This window comes from Malania oleifera, chromosome 9 (assembly GCF_029873635.1).
Source record: "Malania oleifera isolate guangnan ecotype guangnan chromosome 9, ASM2987363v1, whole genome shotgun sequence".
Lineage (NCBI taxonomy): Eukaryota > Viridiplantae > Streptophyta > Magnoliopsida > Santalales > Ximeniaceae > Malania > Malania oleifera.
Window position 1 is genome coordinate 20,404,342 of NC_080425.1, and position 21,448 is coordinate 20,425,789.

At 36.9% G+C, this 21,448-nt stretch overlaps 1 protein-coding gene across 4 annotated transcripts in view; it reads right to left on the minus strand.

Moving 5' to 3' along the window:
• The window catches only part of LOC131164181 (enhancer of polycomb-like protein 1), a 77,973-nt gene that overhangs the window by 23,056 nt on the left and 33,469 nt on the right, over positions 1 to 21,448 (minus strand). For all 4 annotated transcript variants that reach the window (XM_058121178.1, XM_058121177.1, XM_058121180.1 and 1 more), the window contains 4 exons: positions 15,885 to 15,950; positions 15,491 to 15,529; positions 7,025 to 7,105; positions 6,733 to 6,780 (listed from right to left, as the gene is read on the minus strand). In XM_058121178.1, the coding sequence (XP_057977161.1) occupies positions 6,733 to 6,780; positions 7,025 to 7,105; positions 15,491 to 15,529; positions 15,885 to 15,950 (234 nt within the window). The remainder of the gene's footprint in view (positions 1 to 6,732; positions 6,781 to 7,024; positions 7,106 to 15,490; positions 15,530 to 15,884; positions 15,951 to 21,448) is intronic.

Below are 21,448 nucleotides of genomic sequence, written 5' to 3' on the forward strand. Positions count from 1 at the left end.
TCTTAATATATTCAACCTATTAAACGGAAGAAAACAATAATTGAATCCTAAACAAAGCGCTTATTCTCTTGTACCAAAGCTCTTGTTATTTCATTTGGATTTGAATGCACCTCATTTACCACTTGAACTTGTTAAGGGATACTATTGAAATTTATGTATATTATGCTATACATACAATGGAGACCTCATCATTTATATGTTCTCAAGTTCCTTCTATTCATTATATTCTCTCCCTAAGACCATATTTGAGCATCAATCTAACCACCAAGTTTCTGCTAAACAAGGGGCTTATCCATTTGATCCCCATCACTATAACCAAATCCTACACCCAAATATGAACGTGTATCTACCAGAGTCGCCAAATTTCTCACGAAAATCATTGCCACCACCTACCATCCTATCCTCTTTTTTTTTCTTCACCATGAGCCACTTCAAAGCACACCAAATAATTGGGCCTCAGAAGCTTGTGGCCATCTATTGGCCAAGCCACCCCAGCAAAACAATCGCTAGCTAGCAAATTTGTTGCCATGCAACGGCATGAGTTTCTGTGAAACTTCATTCTTGCCCTATTTGCCCCAATATGCTTAGATTCAATCCATAAGCAATGTTATCAAGTTTGTTATCAAATTATCATGTTTGAAGATTAAGTTTCATGAGTTTTTGCTCATCCAAGTTTGGGTTTGATGAAACCAAGTGTTGGTATGGGCAGTAAGTCACCACCTTTATGTTATTAGTCGGTGTTGTGCTACTATTTTCTAGTTGCTGGCATTTAGTCTTTTTTTTTTCTGCAACAGAGCCCACAAATCACAAGAACTTAGTGTCTCCGACATTATCACAAATTACAACTAAAATATTGAATGATAGTAATTATGTGCAGTGGTCTAAGGATGTCAAAATAGATGAAGGAGAGGGGGCAGTAGAAGCCTGCGGCCCTTTGCTTGCCCCTTCCACTTTTGTTCTGATGCTCTTGTGTGTGTCTGTGTCTGTGTCTATGTCTGTAGTGTTTAAGATGAGCCAGAATTTTTTTTTAAAAGGTAGGTTCCCCACCCCCTCAAAAACCAGAAATTTTAATTATTAATATTATAGATAATCAGTTTAAGAAGTAACTATATATTAGTCCAAGTACTTTTAGCATCATTTATAGATTTCCTACTCTGGTGTCAACTTTTATTTTCCTAAATAAAGTATTAGTTAAATAGAAAAAACTAAGGCAATATATAAAAGTATTGTACATCCTACAGTTAAATTAACAACTATAATTTTTTATATAATAGGTAAATATCTATGATAAAATCACAATTAATTTATAATTGAATATAACTCCATTTGGATGATATGTGTTGGTTTTCCAACCCTAGTATTGTACTCCAATTGTTTGAAAAGGTGCCTGGTTTTAGGCTTAATTTCTCTAAAGAGTGGTGTCGTAGGGTCTTGGGGTCAACCCTAGTCCTTTTACTAGATTAGCTGGCACTGGTTTTATGAGTTGTCCAATCACTTAACTCCCTTATGTGGTAACCCTAATGCAGATTCCTTTTTCGTCTTTTGACGAGAGGTTGGAGGGGTGGCATAGAAGTTTTTTTCACTCTTGGGGATGGCATCACTCTTATTCATGCTTATTAGTCTTTTATTACCCCGTATTACAAGCCACCTTTCAAAATTCTAGTAGAAGTAGCTAAAAGAATAGAGAAATAGATGAGGGAGTTCTTGTAGTCAGATTAGGTGAGTGCAATAGAAATCATCTTGTTAGTTGGGAAGTTGTGAGCAAGTCCAAAAGGGAAGGAGATTTGGATTTGGGTTACTTCGTGTCCAAAAGGCGCTTCCTTTTAGGACTTAACTCTCGTTGGCACAAGGCTATCTGTAGTAAATCTGGACTTCTTCAAAATGGGTGGGATGGTAAAGTTGGGACTAATACTACCTATTCAAGTCCTTGGAAATACGTGTCTCAAATTTATAGTTCTATTTTCCCTTATTTCAGTGCAATGTCAATAATGGGACGAGAATCCAATTATGGAAGGATCATTGGATTAGGGAGGCTCCTTTGCCTTTCACATATCCTTGTCTAGTTGTCTTTATCAATTACCTTCTTTTAATTATTCCCCTATCTTTGCTTTCCTCCCTTTTGCAAAAGAAAAAGTGTTCAAGGAATTTTCATTTCGTGAGGAAGCTTAATGAGAGATAAACCAGCGAGGGCAACCTCATTAGGGTTTACATTGTTCTAGGTCTTTTTGGTAATACCTTCCTTTCTCATTCTGCTTATGTTCCTATTACTACTTTTGCCCCTTGCTCCATCACTCGAAAATTTAAGTTACTTCCATGGCAAAGGCCTTTTTGTGGATGGCAATCTAGGAAAAAAATTAGTACCAATAACTTGCCTCAAAAAAGTAGACCTTAAAAGTAACTACCTGATGTGTGTCCCTTTTTTCCAAAAGTGGAGGGGCTTGTTCTTACATGTTCTTATATTGCCATTTCTCTTGGTCCCGTTGGGCCAAATTGTTGGGAGTTTTTGGATAGAATTGGGTGTGCCTTTCCTTCCTTGGAGGCATTTTGCTCTTTGATGCTTAAGGGTTTTGGATAGGGAAAGGAGAGAGAGGCATTGTAGCAGTGTTTGACTATGGCATTGTAGCAGTGTTCGATTATGGCTACCTTTTGGTGCATTTGGTTGGAGAGAAATACAGATTTTTTTGGAATTTGAATACCCCTCTTAACTTGCTTTGGAATAAAGTGATTTTTCTAAAGCTTCTGTTGGTTTCAGCGAATGGTTTTCTTTAAAATCTTCCTCTTACAGTGGGACTGTGCAGCTCTTCTTGAGTACAGCAATTAGTAATCTCTGTATTCTAGAGTTTTTATTTTGCCCCTTTTCTTTTGTTTTGAGAGGATATTTTATCCTCCCTGCTTTTCTTCTTTTTTATTGTTGTACTCTTTTTCCCTCTTCCTAATAAAATTCTTTATCAAAAAAATAGTTCTTTAACATCATAAAATTCTTTGCTCATTACTCCGGTTCCTAAGGTTAAGAATCCTGACATGACGGATTTCAAACCCACTTCTTGCTGTAATCTTATTTACAAATGTACTACCAACCTGATGGCAAATCGATTGCAGACTTGCATTGGCAATTTCGTGGGTTTGAATCAATCTGCTTTCATTAAGGGGAGGAGCATCAATGATAGCTCTCTCTTCACACAAGGGTTTTTGAGTAAATATCATCTGAACTTAGGGATGCCTAAAATAGCCCTTAAGGTTGATCTTATGAAGGCTTATGACTCTGTCAGCTGGAGGTTTGACTTGCAGGTTTTGGAATGCCTCGATACCCCCATGGAGCTTGTTCAATGTATTAGAGAGTGTATTTGCAACCCTTGGTACTAGGTTCTCATCAATGGGACTGCAAGGGGTTTTCTTTAAAGGGGAGAAAGGGTTAAGGCAGGGCAGCCCTTTATCCCCTTACCTGTTTGTTATGGTCATGGAAGTTTTCAGTAGAATGTTGAGGAATACAGGTACTAATCATTTCCTCTCCTTCCATGCTTAGTGTGAGATGATTCAGCTGGTAAATCTGTGTTTTGCAGATGATCTTTTGATCTTTACCAAAGGGGACCCTATTTCTTCCAGATGTGTTAAGAGGCTTTTGGGTATTTTTTACAGGATGTCTGGGCTTCATAGTAATGAAGCTAAATCTGTGGTTTTCTTTTCAGGGGTTGATCATGCAGAGGTGGAACAAATGACCACTTTGTTCGGCGTTTAAATGGGAGTGTTACCATTTCGTTACCGTGGCCTCCCTCTCAGCACAAAAAGGCTGAGTAAGGCTGATTATCAGGTTCTAATTGAAAAGATTGGGGGCAGGATTAACCATTGAACCTACAAACTTCTCACTTATAGGCTTCAACTGTTGAAATCGGTACTACATAGTATCTTTTCTTTCTGGGCTGGGGTCGTTAATATTACTTGTCCTGTCCTCAAGGAGGTTGAAAATAAGTTTAAATGTTTCTTGTGGAAGGGCAATGATTGGAACTCCAAGGCACGTCAAGTAAGCTGGGGCAATGGTTTGTAAGCCTGTTACAGAAGGAGGTCTTGGTTTGAAATCTCTTTCAAATTGGAAAACAGCTGCGGTTATGAAGCTTTGCTGGTTTATTTGTAACTCTTGAACTTTCTTACGGGCGATATGGATACACACATATAAAATCAAGGGAAAAAGTTTTTGGGATTTGCGGATCAGGCCATGTGAATGTTGCTGCTAGAAAGAAATCCTGACTGCAGGAAAGACATTTATAAGAAAATCAAATGGAAGATGAGAAATGGTAGCTCCATTCAGATCCTTTTTTATAACTGGCACCCTTGCAGCCCTTTAATTGATCACTACGGTTGCTAGCTGCAGTAAACCTGGGGATCCAGAGATACACTACCTTACAGCACTTTATCTCTAGGTCCTCATGGAACTAGCCAAGGAGTTCCGGGGGCTGCTCCAAAGACTTGATTCAGAAGGTAAGCTTTCAACCTCTCAGTACAACTTCAGATAAACTAAGATGGGAAAGGAATTTGAATTATGAATTCAGTTTCAAATCAGCTAGAGGGGGCAGATAGTGAGCTGGAGCAAAGTAGTCTGGCTTAAGCAAGCTCAACCGAGACATTCTTTTATCTGCTGGTTGGCAACTATGAACAAGCTTTTGACCAAGGACAAAATCCTTTCTTGGGGCAACATAATAGACGTAAACTGTGTTCTATGTAAGAACCACAAGGAGACTAGAGATCACCTATTCTTCCAATGTTCAGTGGGGAGGACTATTTTGGAAAATTCTTTGGAGGGCATCACCTCGAATACTAGGAGCCATAATTGGGAGGAAGTTCTAAACTGGATTAAAGGGATGCGTAGCGATGTGAGACAAAAGTTCAACAAAATATGGGCAACCACTGTATATTTGTATGGAAACTCAGGACTGAGATAGTCTTTAGAAGTAATGAGGGTTTAGATAGTTTGATTAACAAGACTATTATAGAGATTAGAAGATACAGGATAGAGTAGTTTTGATGTAAATTTTTGGGTCTCTGTCTGTGTAGTTTCCCGTTTGGTTTATATTAAGCTTAACTTTTTCCATATATATATATATATCATTGATAGGCATACAAAAAAATTCAATTAAATTAAAAAAATAGAAAAATAAAAAATAAAGAATTAATAAATATAATGAGCAAATTAGGGTAGAAAACTCCCGCAAAATTTTATACTCCGCGTTAACATTTTATCATGAATTGTCAATTTCTTAAAATTAAGAAATATATTAAAATTGAGACATATAAAATAGCATATCAAGAACAATGGAGCACGGATTTGGAGTACGAATTAGGAGCATGACTATAATTTTCCAATAAAAAAAGTATATTAAATATCCCATAAATAATTCATAACTATTTATAACTTTTTGATTGCAATGAGAGCCCAATGGCGATAACCTATCTCCCATTTCATAACCCTTTCCACATGTTACTAGTTACTCTAGTTGTTTACTGTTACTATTGTGTTATTGCAATGTTATTAAGCATGAGTTAGTCCGCAAGTGTAATTATGCACTTCGCATATATTTTATAAAAAGGGAGAGACTTATCATAATGAGTAGGTCTTCGAATTTACCCAATTCTTCAACATGGTATCAAAGCATGATTACGATAGCTAAACCTAATTGTCACAGCCACCATCGAACCAAAGCCTAAAAGCCTAAATCCACCACATGTCTACCATTGTTGGAAAATAGCTAGCATCATCATATCCCTGAAAACCATACAGCAGCTGCCAGAAGCCATAGCAGTTGCCAGAAACTCCTTGGACCACACACTGCCAGTTCGGAAACACTAAAATCCCTTCAGAGTTTGCAAAACCAACACCATAGACACCCGCATTTCACATCAAAATTCACTAAAATTTTAGTGAGAATCTCCATTAGCATAACAAAAAGATGAGGGGAAATAAGACCCCCTTGTCTAACTCCTCTCTTACCTTGAAAATAACCCTGAAATGAACCATCAACTAGGGAAAAGAAAGGGGAAGAAATACATTCCTTTAGCCAAAAATAAAGGCTGGAAGAGTTCAAATAGCCCCAAGGATTTTAATCAAAAAACTCCAGCTGAGTCAAATGCGTTCTTCAAGTCAACTTTGACAACTTATTTTAAAAAATTTTATCATATGATACATGGATACAATATGTGATGCTGAAGCATAAAAATAGGTACTGAGTACTGATTATACAATATATGATTACTTCTTTTTGACAAAAAAAAAAACTGAGTAGTTGTTATACAATATTTGACTAAGCTAGACATAATGCACAATAAAAATGACACAAAAAGAAGGAAAAAGAAAAAGGGGGTGGATAGGGTGGCTCTTTTGTAATTATTTATAACTTTTCTTTCCATTTCTTTGGAGGACATCTTGTTGTCCTCTCTTTGTACTTTGTTCTTCAGTAAATATATTTTCCCTTACCTAAAAAATATGGAGGGGAATCCCATTACAAGAAAAATCTCCGAAAAAATGATCTCTCGGCTTTTGTGAATATGAAAGTAAAAGAACAATTAGTCAGCAAAAAATGCAGCCCTGGGCCACAAAAGTTTGTTTTTTTTTTTATTTATAATTAAAAATAAAATAAAATAAAAAATTTATTTCATTTTTAACAGTTAGCAGAGAAACAACTAATTACTATAAAGGCAAAAGGAGACAGAAAGATTGAACAGGTACAAAACTCCAAATCGAACCTGTCTAAGCTTTTCAAATGACTGCACATTGTTTTCCCTCCTTTGCATCTACACAAAAGAACAAAAAGAGTATAGATAATAATACAATAACTTAATTATAAATAATAATAAATTAACTTCAGCTTCATGGTGAGATTTAATATCTGATTGATAGACAAATCAGTAAATGGAGTAAAGATAATAATACAGTAGCTAAAGTTTTACAGTTCTATATATAATATCTGATTGAAAGAGGCATCAACCAATAATTTGGTAAAGGAAATGCATAAATCAAATCAAATCAGTCACCCACCCTTCTTGTGTGCAGTCTGTGGGCTTTCTCTCTTGGCCTAAACACATTGTATGGGTTGGTATCATTAACTGGGGGAGGAGGCTGCATAGACAAAGACATATGGGGTTGATATTAGCTGACACAAAGTGCTAAAATACTCTATGTAACTATTAACATTACAAATCAATCTAAACATTTGCCTGAACTGACTGTAAAAGCTGAATTTTACCAATCAAACAAACAAGAAAAAATGAAAGAGTGCATGGCAACCAAAAGAACCAATTGACAATAAAACAGAAAAGAGCTTAGCAAAAAATAGACAATATAACAGAAACTAAGCAAACTTTATAGAGAGTGGGTTCTGAACCTGTATGCACACTATACAACTAAATCCATTACAGGGCTATTGGCAGATTCTTTTTATTTTAAAATAAACTGTAAGATAGAGGATACTTGAGGAGATTTTGTCAATATTAAGGATGTGCAAAAGTTGAGTATTAACTAATTTGCACTCTACAAATGCGTTTAGCAGCCATGATATCATTGAAATACTTGAGATGCAGCACTGAAATAAAGATTTTATATTTATCAAAATTTTGATCATATTTTCATATTTTTTACTTAGGATATTTTTATAGGATCGCATCTTCTAGTTTCATTATTTTTATTCAGGAACATGGTATTTTAGTTCCTATAGACTTCTAAATATATTTTTTCTTGCCCTCCAAGCATTGGGAAGCTATAAAAGACTCCTCTGTTCCAGTTTTATTTAGAGTTAAATTTAAAATTAAAATTCCTGGATGCTTCATCTTCATCAAGTCAAACCATCTCAGTTCTGATTCAACACAGCTATCAGGATAAGATTCGTGATCTCAACTTTAATAGCCAGGATTGTCTTATATTTTTCTTTCTTTTTTTATTTTTTATTTTTACTTTTTTTTTTCTTTTGGTCTGGTTAATAGCCAGAATTGTTGGCATTTTAACTGGATAGGTAGAATTTTTTTTTTCCCCAATAAGAAAAGAACATTTCATTAATGGAAGAGAGAATGTACAAAGCAGAGGACCACTAGTACATACATTGAAGAAGAAACAACATCAACGACAAGAAGTCTTAAGTTCCACTAAGTGGGGTCGGCCATACGAATCATCTTCCGCCAATGCACACATTTAAGGGCATTTCCTCAACTTAAGAGCTGCTAAATCCTTCCTCATAACCTCACTCCAAGTTATTTTAGGTATACCCCAACCTCTTCTAGTACCATTAACAATAACTAGCTCACTCCTGCTCACTGGTGCACTACTTGGCCTTCGCTTTAAATGCCCAAACCATCTAAGCCACCCCTCCCTCATCCTATCTTCTAGAGGTGTTATTCCTAACTTGTTGCAAATATGTTCATTCCTTAATTTATTGTTTCATGTTTTACCACTCATCCATATTAGCATTCGGATTTCGGAAACTTTTACTTTTTGAATATGTTGTTTCTTAGTTGCACAACATTTTGATCCATATAACATGGCTGGTCTTGTAGTCGTCCTATAGAACTTTCTTTTTAATTTTAATGGTATCCTACGATCACACAGCACGCTTGAAGTGCCCTTCCATTTTACTGAACCTGCTTTAACTCTATGTACTAAAACATCCTCTTCAATTTCTCCCTCCACTTACATAACAGATCCTAGATATCAAAATCTACTAGCATTATTATCAAGTTTAATCTTATCTTTAATATTCCTTTGGCTTAAAATACATTTCATATCTAATCCTAAAACCTCTAGACTCTAAGGTTGTTCTCCAAAGTTCTAACTTAAAAAACATATGTAAGTTCCCCTTCTTTTCCCTAAACTTTTCCATTAACCTTCTTAAAGGATAGATACCTTTTGTTCTTAATCTCCAAGCATAAAACCAAATTGATTCTGAGACCCTTGTTTCTATTATTATTCTTTGCTTAGTTGCCCCTTCCCACAGTTTCATCATATGACTCATAAGTTTAATTCTGACATAAAGAATTCCCTTTTTCATCTTTTTTAAAGTCATCTTCACTTTAGTGATTCTAATTTTGCAAATAGATCTCAGATTTTTAGTTTTTTCCTCATTTTTCACTTGAAATTTAAGCTTTCAACTAGGTTTTCATTAAACAACTTATTAAAGCGTCTTTGTCACCTCTCTTTTATGTCTTCTTCTTTAACCAAGACATTACCATTCTCATATTTTAAACATTTTACATTGCCTAAATCCTTGCACTTTCTTCTCTAGAACTATTCAATTTATATATGTTTCTATGCCCTTCTTTTGTATCTAATCTAGTGCGTAAATTATCATAAGCTCTATGTTTAGCTTCAATAATGGTCTTTTTTGCCTCTTTTCTTGCTGCATCAAAGAAGAAACAGAAATTCAAAAAACACAAAATGCTGTAAAATAATCAATGCAGCGACTATAAATATCGCCAGTCACTCTGGAGATGAGACAATGGAACTCGTGGAAATGCACCGCTACTGACACCCATAGATAGGCAAATGAGAACACCCTTTCCCATAACAAACACCCAGGGAGAACTGGTAAATTCTCGAATTCCCCTCTAACCAAGTGCACCACAACTTGGCCAAAAAAACACAACTCCGCAAAATTTTAGCACCCTTCTCTTCCAAGATGCTCAGACAGTTGGACTAACCCAACCACCACAGCCCCTTCCTTCTCCGCACTTGACCCTACTTTATTCACAGCTGCAAGAATATATATATATATATATATATATATTTCAATTGCTGCCACAAGCAACAGAAGCAAGGGAAAAAAATCATGTATAGCCCCAACTCCCTTCAAGCCCTAATCAACCCCTAGCCAACCTGAACCCACATCAGATCTAATCAGAAATCAAATCGAACTCCAGTAGATTTTCAGATCAGTCAAAATATTTTGAAATAGTTTCATCAACTAAGGTACTACACCCTCTTTGTTGTCAGCTCGTTTCATTGTCAGAGCATAACAGCTGTCACTTGTCAACATCAATTTCAGGCTCACACTGAAGTCATCACCATTGCTTCTGCCATTGCTGTCGCCACCCTCATCACTAAGCTATGTTTCATCATTGTCACAGCAGCTCTGAGACTGTCACAGGCTTCATGCTGCCCAGCTAGAAGGAGAAGGGAGTCAAAAAGGAACCAGATCAACCCATGATCCGTCTCAGAACCAACTAAAATCCAGCACCAGGTCCAATCCACAACTAGAAAAACATCCATTCCCTCGGGATCTTAATCCCACTTGCATCAACGAACAGACCTGACCTGACTCAAGATTTAGATCTTCTTGACCTGACCTGGCACACCCAATTACCTTTTAAGTTGTTTGAGTTTCTGATCAGGCAGGGAGGAGGTAAGGGAAGAAAAAAAAAAAAAAAAACAGCAGCAACAACACCCAAAAAAAAGTGATTAACGAAGCTACTAGGCTGGAAAGCTTTGATGCTCAGATGAGAGAATATAAAAGAATGATATAACAAATCAATAAACATATCACAATTATATCATTATATTTTATTCTATAATAGTATCCATTTATTTTTATATGCCATAATATTATTCTATTAATATCATTACAAATAATAGCATTAATATAATTATTATTATAGTAAATATTAATAATAATGATTATGATAATGCGCTCTCTCTGCTACCCAGAAAAGAATCTCCAGTGATTAGTACAAAGCGAAGGGAACTCTTTCAATTTGAGACTAGAGAGGGCGAGGGTAGGAAGTTTTCATGTCTTGATTGAGAAGAAATGAGACAAGAAACCGTTGGGTGAAGGCTTCTGTCTCAGTGATGCAATGGATTTTACAATGTTTGACCTCAGTGTGGTTCGGTTGAGGGGTTTGCTCAGAGAAAGAAATTTGGTCATCTCAATTGTGTTTGTGGCAATTAGGCCAACTCAGATTGGAAGATTTCTTGAGTTGGGAGCCCAGTAGTTTTCAATTTTTGTTCCTAGAGGGATGAAAGGAGGTAGCAGGAGAAGTTTCGTGGAATGGTAACAAGATTATATTGGGAGAAATGTATTGAATGAATCTAATCTTGAGAGGGTTGGTACAAAGAGGCAGAAAAGGGTATGATTCCATGGATGAGGTCGTTAAAGGAGAATCTCCTTCAGAATCATCTGTACAAGGATGGAAGTGTGCAAGTTGCGGGAATAAAAAGAAAGCTTCTGTTGTGAAGACAGTCCAGCAGCCGCGGGCATAGTACGATCGAAGAGAAAATGTAGTGGCTATAGTTCAGCAAGATACAGATCTAGGGTTTCCTGCAAGTGAACCAGTGACAAAGAAGATGGTGATGTCCGGGCAAGAGAGTATTGGGCCTTCTAATCCATGTACTCTAGATTTATTGGGTAAAGGATCTAATCAGGCTGTTGGCCCTATGTATATTGGTGCGCTTTTATGGAAGCATTTCGTGGATCTGCTAGGAGAGGGAAGGGCTTGTTTTAAAAGTTAAAACTTTCAATAGACTTGGCCCAGTTGGTGATCTGTTGTGGCCCTTTTTGCTGAAGGGGCACAGGTAAAACAGATGGGAAAGTACAAAGAGGCAGCATTGTCAAATGGAGTCCCAGGCATGATCTGAGGTCGTTCTCTTATAAGGTGGAGATATAGAATAGGGGTGAGCATAATTCGGGGAAAACCGAATTAACCGAATTAACCGACCGAAATTGGTCGGTTCGGTTCGGTTAAAAAATTATGTTCGGTCGGTTCGGTTATGCTTTCCAACATTTCGGTGAATCGGGTTTCGGTTCGGTTAATGGAGAATGTTAATTCGGTTAACCGATTAACCGAATTAATAATTAATTAAATTTAAATATAAATTAGTAAATTAAAATCTGGTTATTATTTTTCTGGTATTCTCTCAAACTCTCAGGCTCAGTCTCACACTCAGCCAGAACGCAGAAGACCCTCCCTCACTGGCAATGAGTCACTGCCTCTCTCTCGCTCACCTGAGCTCGCTCATTCGCAGTCCACACCAGACACCACCGGTCCACCAGACTCCATCTTCACGCGATGCCGTCGTATGTGTCCATCGCCGTCGCCGACTCGCCATCGCCGCCATCGTCACCAACACGGCAACACAGACTACCCAGTCATTGCTCTCTGAAATCGGAAGGCCATCACCGAGTCACTGCCTCTCTCCCACTCATCCGAGCTCACTGCTCCGCACCGCCATCGCCATCGTCGTCGCCGTCCATCGTCACCAGCACACAAGCTGACAAGCTCCCTCTCATTCTCATTTCTCTTCTCTCGTGCACATACCAGTACACTGAGAAGTGAGAACCACCCCCGAGTCCCCTTCCTTCACTTCTCGGGAAGCTTCCCCCCTGCCCTCACTTCTCGGATACACCTTCCCGGCTTCCCCCCTTCCCTCACTTCTCGGTTTAATTTGGTTAACCGAATTACCCGAAAAATAAATTCGGTCAGTTCGGTTCGGTTCAGCCAAACGGTTCGGTCGGTTCGGTTAACAATTTTCTTTAACCGAAAATTTCGGTTAATTCGGTTAATTAACCGAATATGGCCGAACCGACCGTTTGCTCACCCCTAATATAGATCGCAGGATGAAGAGGCTTCTGCTTTGATAACATGGATGCCGTGCAAATGGAGAGGAGGAAAGATTATGAGTCAAATGTGACAGGCCTTTCCATGGAAATTTCCTTTCAAAATCAAAATGTTGGAATATTAGGAGCAAGGGCCAAGCAACCTGTCAAGGGTCTCAATGCTGATAGATCAAGTATAAATATTGATTTCAATGCTCATTTTTGGAGTTTTCCAACAATTTTGAAATGACGTGATTAAGAATCCTCTGGAGGAGAAGAAGCTACAACCAGATGGAGGCCAGAATGAGGAAAGATTTGGCAATGGTTGCACAAAGGTGTAGGTATTCCATGGGAAAGCAATGGTGGAAAAGAATGTAGGCAGTGGATACGAGGGTGTATAAGCGTTGATCAAAGAGGAAGGAAGGAAAATGTATGAAAAGTTTGCTTCTTAACAATTGTATGAACTCAAATATGCAGGGAGGAGAATTTTCAAATATAGATGATGCTGGAAAATTTTATGTTGAAAAATCTCAGAATTGCTCTACATCTGACTTAGATAAAGTAGAAATAATTTTCATAAGGGGCAAAAAAATGGTAGGGTATTTCAGAAAAGGACAGCGAGTATGAACGATTTTTCATGTGATAGTTGCCTACTGTTGGATGAGATTCATGAAAAATTGGACTATATTTCTGATTCTTCTGGTGCTCTTGGGGATATTTCTTATGTGCCCCCTTTACCACTTACAGGTTTGGAAGATGTTTCTACCTGTAAGGGGTCGGGTGTAGACCTGGCTGTGACTAATCAATGTATGGATTACTGCCTACTACAATGGAAGAGATTAGTGTGCAGGATGTTGGTGCTCAAAAATTCTGGATGATATGGGAATGTAGCTGGCTGGTCCTAGAGGGAATGAAATCCAAATGGATGGCAGCCAAAAGAAAAGCGGCTAAGGTTCAGCACGAACTAGCAAGATTACAAAGATCTATCGATTATAAAGGGAAAGGCCTATCTCGTTTTCTAAATTAGGGTTTGTTAGTTTTTATTTCGTTATTATTTCCATTTTTTGTTTCTCTACTTTTTTTTTTTTTCCTGCAATGAGGATCTCGTCCTCTCCTAGGTTGTAATTCTCTCTTTTCTCTATCTTGTTCTTTTTGTGACAAAATAATAGTAATATTATTTTTTACTTTATATGATATAATTTTTTAATATGAAAAGAAAATGATTTCATTAGAAAAGAAAGAATATACAAAGAAAGAAAGAAAAGAAAAACAACCAACAACCAAGTTAACAATGCTTAATATGTCTCTTTGCTGATTGAAAAAGAAAAAAGGTAACAATGCTTCCCATCCCACTAAATATCTAAAAAACTCACTCCTTTAAATCAACCAGCGGCAAAACCGAAGCAAGGCAAAATAATGTATCCTATCTCAAAACAAAGAAGTATTTAACTTTTTCCCCATAAATATGAGGGCATTTTGCTCCAACCACTTCAACACTGCAGAACATACATCCACAATGCAGATGCATCTTTACCCCTATCAAACCCTGAAAATGATGAGGCCAACAAATCCTCCACCAGCTCCAAACAAATCCAATGTTCTCCCAATAAACCAAAAAGCTTATTCCAAATTTCTAAGAAAAAGCACAATGCAAAAACAGATGAGTTTCTGTTCCCGACTTTCAAAGCATAAACAACACACAGCAGGAGAAAGTGCCTTCAAAGGTCTCCTACCTGCAGCAGATTGTGGGTGTTGAATCTTAAGAACAACCAACCAAATAAAAGCCTTGATTTTGGAGGAAACTAGTCAAACGATCAAAAATTGATTTAAAAGAATAAACTATCGAAGAATCTAAAGCCCAAGAATGACTAGATCTCCTAATGGAATTCAGACTTGTCCACCAACAATTTATTATATAAATTTATACAATAATATATAATATATCAAATTATAATACGTGCATGTGTGTATAAGCATGTACCTGTGTATGTGTATGAATATACATATATATGTATGCATACGTACAAATGTGCATGCATTTCTATGTGTATCTACGCATGCATGCATCATACAGATACATATTTGTACATGCATGTATGATAAGCAGGGCAATATTGTGCTTTCTGCAATCAGAATTTGATTTTGGATTAAGACTCATGAATAAAGAAGCGGGCTCAAGGGGGAACATAATTCCTACATGAAATGGGAATAGGAGTGAGATTACTGCAAATGAAACATTAGGATCCAGTTCCAATTCTGATTCCATTTCCTAGAATCAATTCCCAATTACTAAACGCAACCTCAGTTAACTTAGAATTCTAAATATTTTTTTTTCTCGTTTTCCAAGCATTGTGAGCCTAGAAAGGATTCTTTGTACTAGTTTTATATTTCAAGTTGGATTTACAATTAAAGTTGGACACTTTGTACGGCATCAACTTGCCATCAGGTCTTTTCTTAAATTAATAGAACTATTTGTTTAGTTCCATTTAAAGTTGAATTTAGAATTCAAGTTGTCAGACAATTTGCACAGCATCAACTTGTCATCAGGTATTTTCTCAAATTCATAGGATTATTTGTCTAGTTTATTTAAAGTTGAATTTAGAATTCAAGCTGTTTGATGCTTTGTACTACATCAACTTGCTATCAGGCCTTTGCTTGAAGTTAAAAGCAGAGGAAACACTTAAAGAGACACCAAGCCAGTTTGGCCCTGAAATACTGGATACAGAGGAGGGAGAAAATTAATCGTAAGGAACCTAATTAAATGCTCCATGAGAATGATAGGTGCTAAAACTACAATAAAAAATGGAATTTTTTACGACACCACACATGACAAACATTTTTTTTCAAATTCTCAATAGTTCAATAATGAATTTATGCAGACACCACATGGACAACAGCAGTTTGAAAATAATCAAGTCATGTCAACCAACCTGTAAACGCCGCAAAATTGGCTTTTGCCACCGCTCACGCTGCTCCAAAGAAAATAGAAGGGAAGCATGGATAAGCATTTTTTCATGGAACAAACAACAATATGAAATGATTGGTAGATGACAGGTAAACTAGCCTACTCAGTAAAATAAGAATGTAAAACATATAAAATCCATGTTTTCCTTTTCCCTCTCATGGCCAGACACATATCCATACACTGGACAAAACAGTGACAACCTCCATTGTCACAGGTCATCAAATCAAAACCACTGTAAGGATTTCAGCCACTAAGACACCTTTCAAATTTTTTTATTCAGGTGCACAGAAAAAAAAAGAGGAATGCAAAGACTAAGCAAATCCAATAGAGTTTTTTGTACAATAATGTTTAATGTATACCTTGTTCTTCCAGTAATTATAAATTGACTGGAAAACTGAATATCTTATGGACTGAGCTTGTAGGGCCTGGCATATGCAAACAAATCAAAAATTCAGACTAAATTCAACCAAATGTCTTTAAAAATAAATGGTTCCAAAATGCCACATTACACATGAAAAGCAACAATTTGGAAAGAACTTGAAACTCTGCAAACAAAAATAAATAACTAAAATATTGCAAATTCTGACAGCTTCATTGCTCTGCATTATAAGCAATGAAAACATAATTTAAGCATGTAAAGCAAGACCAATGTGCACTAAGAACTTACAAGAAGCAGATTGCGAATTGGGATGAGAACTCAGCATCTACAAGTGCCCAAAACTCAACATGGCTCAGAATAACATGCATGTTGAGGCAAGCTTATGGACTAGCAATATATTTTATGGTGTGTTTGGGTTGGGGAATAGGCTAGGCTATGCTAGCTAAGGATCCTTGGCCCACGTCTGGTGTAATAAACAAATAGAATGGACTGGCTATGAAAGTGGGCCTTAGCCATTTCATGTGGGATAAGGTTGGTCGATACCCCATCCCCCCAGGGCAGCACAGGCTAACAAAAATTGGGAGAGAACGCCCCCTTGTCTTCCTCCCCCTGCCAGCCAGCGCCTGCTTCTACATCCACACCCAGTTCACTCCGTAAAACTGCAATCTCTAAAATCCATGGCATGAAGAAGCCGGCTCTCACCACATTCATCCCAAAACCTAGCTCCAATATGTTTGCCTTTTGTGAATATAGTTTGAATTGTTGCTCTGTGCAGGCTCTGTGCATCTACTGAGCCCTTGATCTGCAACTTGAGAACCTCCTTTTCCACACACTGATCTCGACAAACAGCTCTCTTTCCAGAAATCCACTCATGTCCTTGACATCATCAAGGCTGACACTGATTACATGCTCTCTAATGTTTGTTCTACCTATGAACTCGCTGATCAGGTAAGCGGCAAAGTCCAGGAGCTCAATCTTGCCAATTCCAGAAGTCGGCTGCTAGGTACCTGCATACGTTCTTGAGAGCTCGCGACCAAACAACTAAGATTAGATTCGAATGATAAAGAAGATGCAAGTTGGCTTTCTGAGGATGACGGACAATTGACTAGAAGAAGAAGAAGAAGTAAGCAGGAATGAAATAGAGAAGAGGCAAAGAAGAGGGTATGCTGTCAAGTGTATTTTTGTCTTTCAAGTTGTTATTATGTCCTTTATAGGTGGCACATCAAACAAAGGACAGGAAAACTTTTATAGCCAGTCCAATACAGTTCAGTTCAGTTTTAGTAAGTCCTGGCAACCTTAGCTATTGAACCATACGCACCCTTAAAGACAATTTCCACCTAAAAATGAACCATCAGTGTTCAACAGATTGGAAAACACAGAAAACTGCGAGTTTAACCAATCAACAAGTAACATGATACCAGATAGATTAGTTGATCAACAAGTATAAAACATTCAGTTTAAAGAAATGCCAAAGAAAAGTTACAATCAAATATAAGTATTTCAATCGAATGGTGAATTCCAATGTTTTATAAATGATACACTATACCAAAATGAGAAAAGCATGACGTTGGCAAAGATATAATATTGAATTCTCCTTTCAAACTACCATTACTCAATAATAATCCATAACCATTGAATCTCATATCATTATGTAAGCTTAAAGCTCAATCTTCATATAGGGTTTAGCCCTCTAAAATATTTTTCTTTTTCTTCTGGAATAGAAAAAGACATTTCACTAATGATGGAAGAATGTGAAAAAAGGAGCACAAGAAAAACCCCTAATATGAGAATGAAGAATAAAACAGACATTCAGTCATGCTGTAAATCCAAAAACACACCTTTTTTTATAACAAAAGAAATTTCATTAATAGGGAAAGAATTTACAAGGAGGGAGAATAAGATATCCCCCGCATAAATTCTGGTTCAAACCAGAAAAAGAAAACAAAACAACAAAAATCAAATAGCCAGTTCCTCTCATCCCTGTTTAAATCCTGAAAACTAGCTTCCCTAAAAATTCCAAACCCGATGCATGGTAAAGATGCCATATACTAAATTTTTGCCCACATCAGCGACCAGTGTAACTTCTTCCCAGAAGAAATCCGTGCATTATGCTTCAGCCATATACCCCATAAGACTGCATATTTGCCACTCTTCTACAGGAGCTGCCCTATCCTTCCTTCTACCAAAAGCCAGCAAATGAGATGACTAACAAGTCTTCCACTGAAGAGAGACAAACCCAACTCACTTCCATAATACCAAATAGTTTGTTCCATATCCTCCATGCAAAATCACAATGCAAAAATAGGTAGGATGCTGTCTCGGAATTCCTAAAACAGAGCACATAAACATCTGGAGAGAGAGCCTTAATCTGCAACAAATTATTGGAATTAGTTTTATTAAGCAGAACCAACCAAGTAAAAGCTTTTATTATTGGGGGAACTTTGACCTTCCAAATAATAGGATAGAGAGGGAAAGGAGAATTGGAATAAATCAAGAATTCATAGAATGCTTTACAGAAAAACAACCTCGATTAATCCAAAGACCAAGAACGGACATGTCTTCCCAAAGCCAAAAACACACCTCTTTAAAGCAACCTACTGCAAAATCCAATAACGAGGCCATATATCGAATTATATCCCAGAGCACAGGCCAAGACATCTTCTTCCCCATAAAAACACAAGCATTCCTTTCCAACCAAATACCATATTAGATCACCACTTTTTCTTTTTTTTCCCACTTTTTTGAGGGAAAAAGAAAAGATTTCATTAATGAATGAAGAATGTACAAAAAGCCCATAATATTAGGGGGAACATTGGCCTTCCAAATACTACAATGAAGCAAAAAGGGCATGTTTTCAAGAATCAAATGCCCAAAAAACCTCTATTGAATCAAAACCGCAGCTAAGTGTCATTCCTATTGGAAGGACAATAACCCCACAACAAAGTTGAGAGTTCCTCCACATCCCTATCCTTAATATATCTACAAAATGGAAATTTTTCATTCCAAGAGATATTATTCCCATTAGTGATCAAAAGAAAGGAAGTAACACCATTGAGCAACGAGAAGATATGATACAAACGAGGAAAATAAATGAAATGCACAAAATCACCCACCCAAATATCTTCCTAAAGCCTACAGAATAAGAATTCAGCTAAGGTGTTCGCAAATACTCTCATGATGGTATTCTCTCTCACGCAAAGAATTCTCCATTGCTCGCTTCACTTTTGCCAGTTACCATGGTGCCATTGATGGTTCATTAAGTCTAAATCGAAAGGAAATCCTTTGATCTAAGATTAGATAAAGTTGGGAACGTTGGAGCTCTACTCATTCTTGAGAAGAATCGGCAATGCAATCGATGGGTACGACTTTCTTCAAGTTCTAACAAGGTTTCTTGTCTCTTATTGGAAGTTAAGCAAGAATATTTGAAGCTTTTAGGTGGGTTATGTCAATTATTGGATGGGGACTCATGCGACTTGGGTAGGGAAGTTCCTAGAATTAGGGGGGATGTAAAAGCAAAAGGTATTCTATTTTTCTCCCTAAAGGATCAAATGGCAATGGGTGGTCTCAATTTAGTGATGAATTCATTGCTCCGGCGAGCTTTTTCGGTCAGGCTCTGATAGGGTAGGTAGTAAAAAGATCAATGAGAATTGATCTTGGGGTCAAATAGTATAGCCTAGATGCTAATGGAGTTCGCTCAACTTATAAGGGAGTGCCAAAGGTGGTGTGTGTTTGTTGTGTTGGGGGAGGGGGGGGGGGTGAAAGAGGAGATCCTTTAGTCTGCTATGCATGAGCAATTAACAGTGCTAAGGGCATGGTTTCAAATACCAATAACAGTTTGCATAATAGTAATCACTATGTCACGGTTGAGACCATTGCAAATGTTACATAGCAAGTAACGAACATTGCGACTCTAATTCATTTTTTGCATTAGAAAACTTTATAGAACATATAGATTCACATGTTTTGATCCCAAAATCCTATACATTAATGCTATAAATGATTTTTATTAAATTTAAATCATTTTAAATACAACATATACTACAAGTATTGGATGTCGTTGCTTTAGTTGTCATTGGTGAGAAGAAGCATGCATTTGCCACTTTTCACTACTTGATTGATTATAAGTGAAATTCAAACTAAGAAATCATAAATATAAAGAAATATAAAATATAGAATGCCATATAATATAGTATTTAATGGAATTTTTTACATTCAAAAAATAAAATATAGAATGTTCATATGTTAAACAAGAACAAAAGTGCATACAATAGAATGTATTCTAATCTCCAAACTAGGAGTAAGAAATAAAATGAAAGAACATAGAATATGAATACATGTAATTTAATAAGGAGAAGTTGTTTGAATGAACTGATTTAAAAATTAAAAATTAAAAAAAAAACACAATTTAAATGTCAAGGAAAATAAACCCAAAAATGATTTTTTAAAATTAAAAAATCACTAACTAGATAAACCAACTCTCTAAGCTTCAATAAAGGGAAAAAGGAGGGGTAAATACAAAAAAAAAAAAGAGACTCAAAAACCTGTTTTAGTCATTCACAGCCAGTCTAGCACCATAACAATCTCGAAGTCCCATTACGTAACATCCATAATGACCATTAAGCACCAGCTAAAACTATGACAAAGCACAAAGGTTTTGGATGAGGAGTTGAGACCAGAAGCAGCTAGGGTTCCCTGCATGGACAACAAGATGGCGAAGGTCAAGTGGGCTTGAACTGAAGCTTTCGATTAATATAGACCTAGGCCGGTTGTTTGAAGACAATAAAGGCCTATCACAATTTATGTTGGACATGTCGGTTAAGGAGGCCCACAAGCAATCTTATGACTCTACTAGGCTTGGTTGGTGAGAAAGCAAATACGCAGGTTATTCACAGATTGACCAATTGAACCGGCAGGTCCAAAAGCCTATTTAGATCCTCAGTTACAATGAAGCCTTTTCATTTGAAACCTGTAAGGTTACAGGAGGGCAGCTTCCTTTAGAGCAGAAGCAAGATGAGTTTAGTTTAGATGTGTGTTTGTCTTTGAACAAGATACATGGCGTTTCATTTGGTTCAACATCTTCAAACAAGATCCAAGGTGGTCAAACGGAGAGAAGTAGATGCTCCAAAAGAGAAGGCAAAATTAGAAAGATGGGTTTCTAGAAATTCTAATAATACTCTAGGGGAGATGATATATCTCCTTTCTAGGAGAAGAACAATTGTAGGCGGGGATCAAGGGATGTAATTGGGGGATTTTCTTCCTAGAATCTTAATTCTTGTGATTTTTTTTTTTTTTTTTTATGAACAAAGAAATTTGTTAGAAGGGATTAGAATGTACAACAAAAGAAAAAAGTCGAGAAGAAAAGAAAAACTAAGAGCATAAGAAATCGTCCCTTTACAATAATAAAAAAAAAATTACACTAAGAGGCCATCATAATCTCAAATCCATCTCAATGAAGCAGAGCCAACTAGTCACATCGTAGGTCTTCTAGAGAAACACCCACAATGATGCACGATAAACCACTCTACTCCAAAACAAATTGTTAGT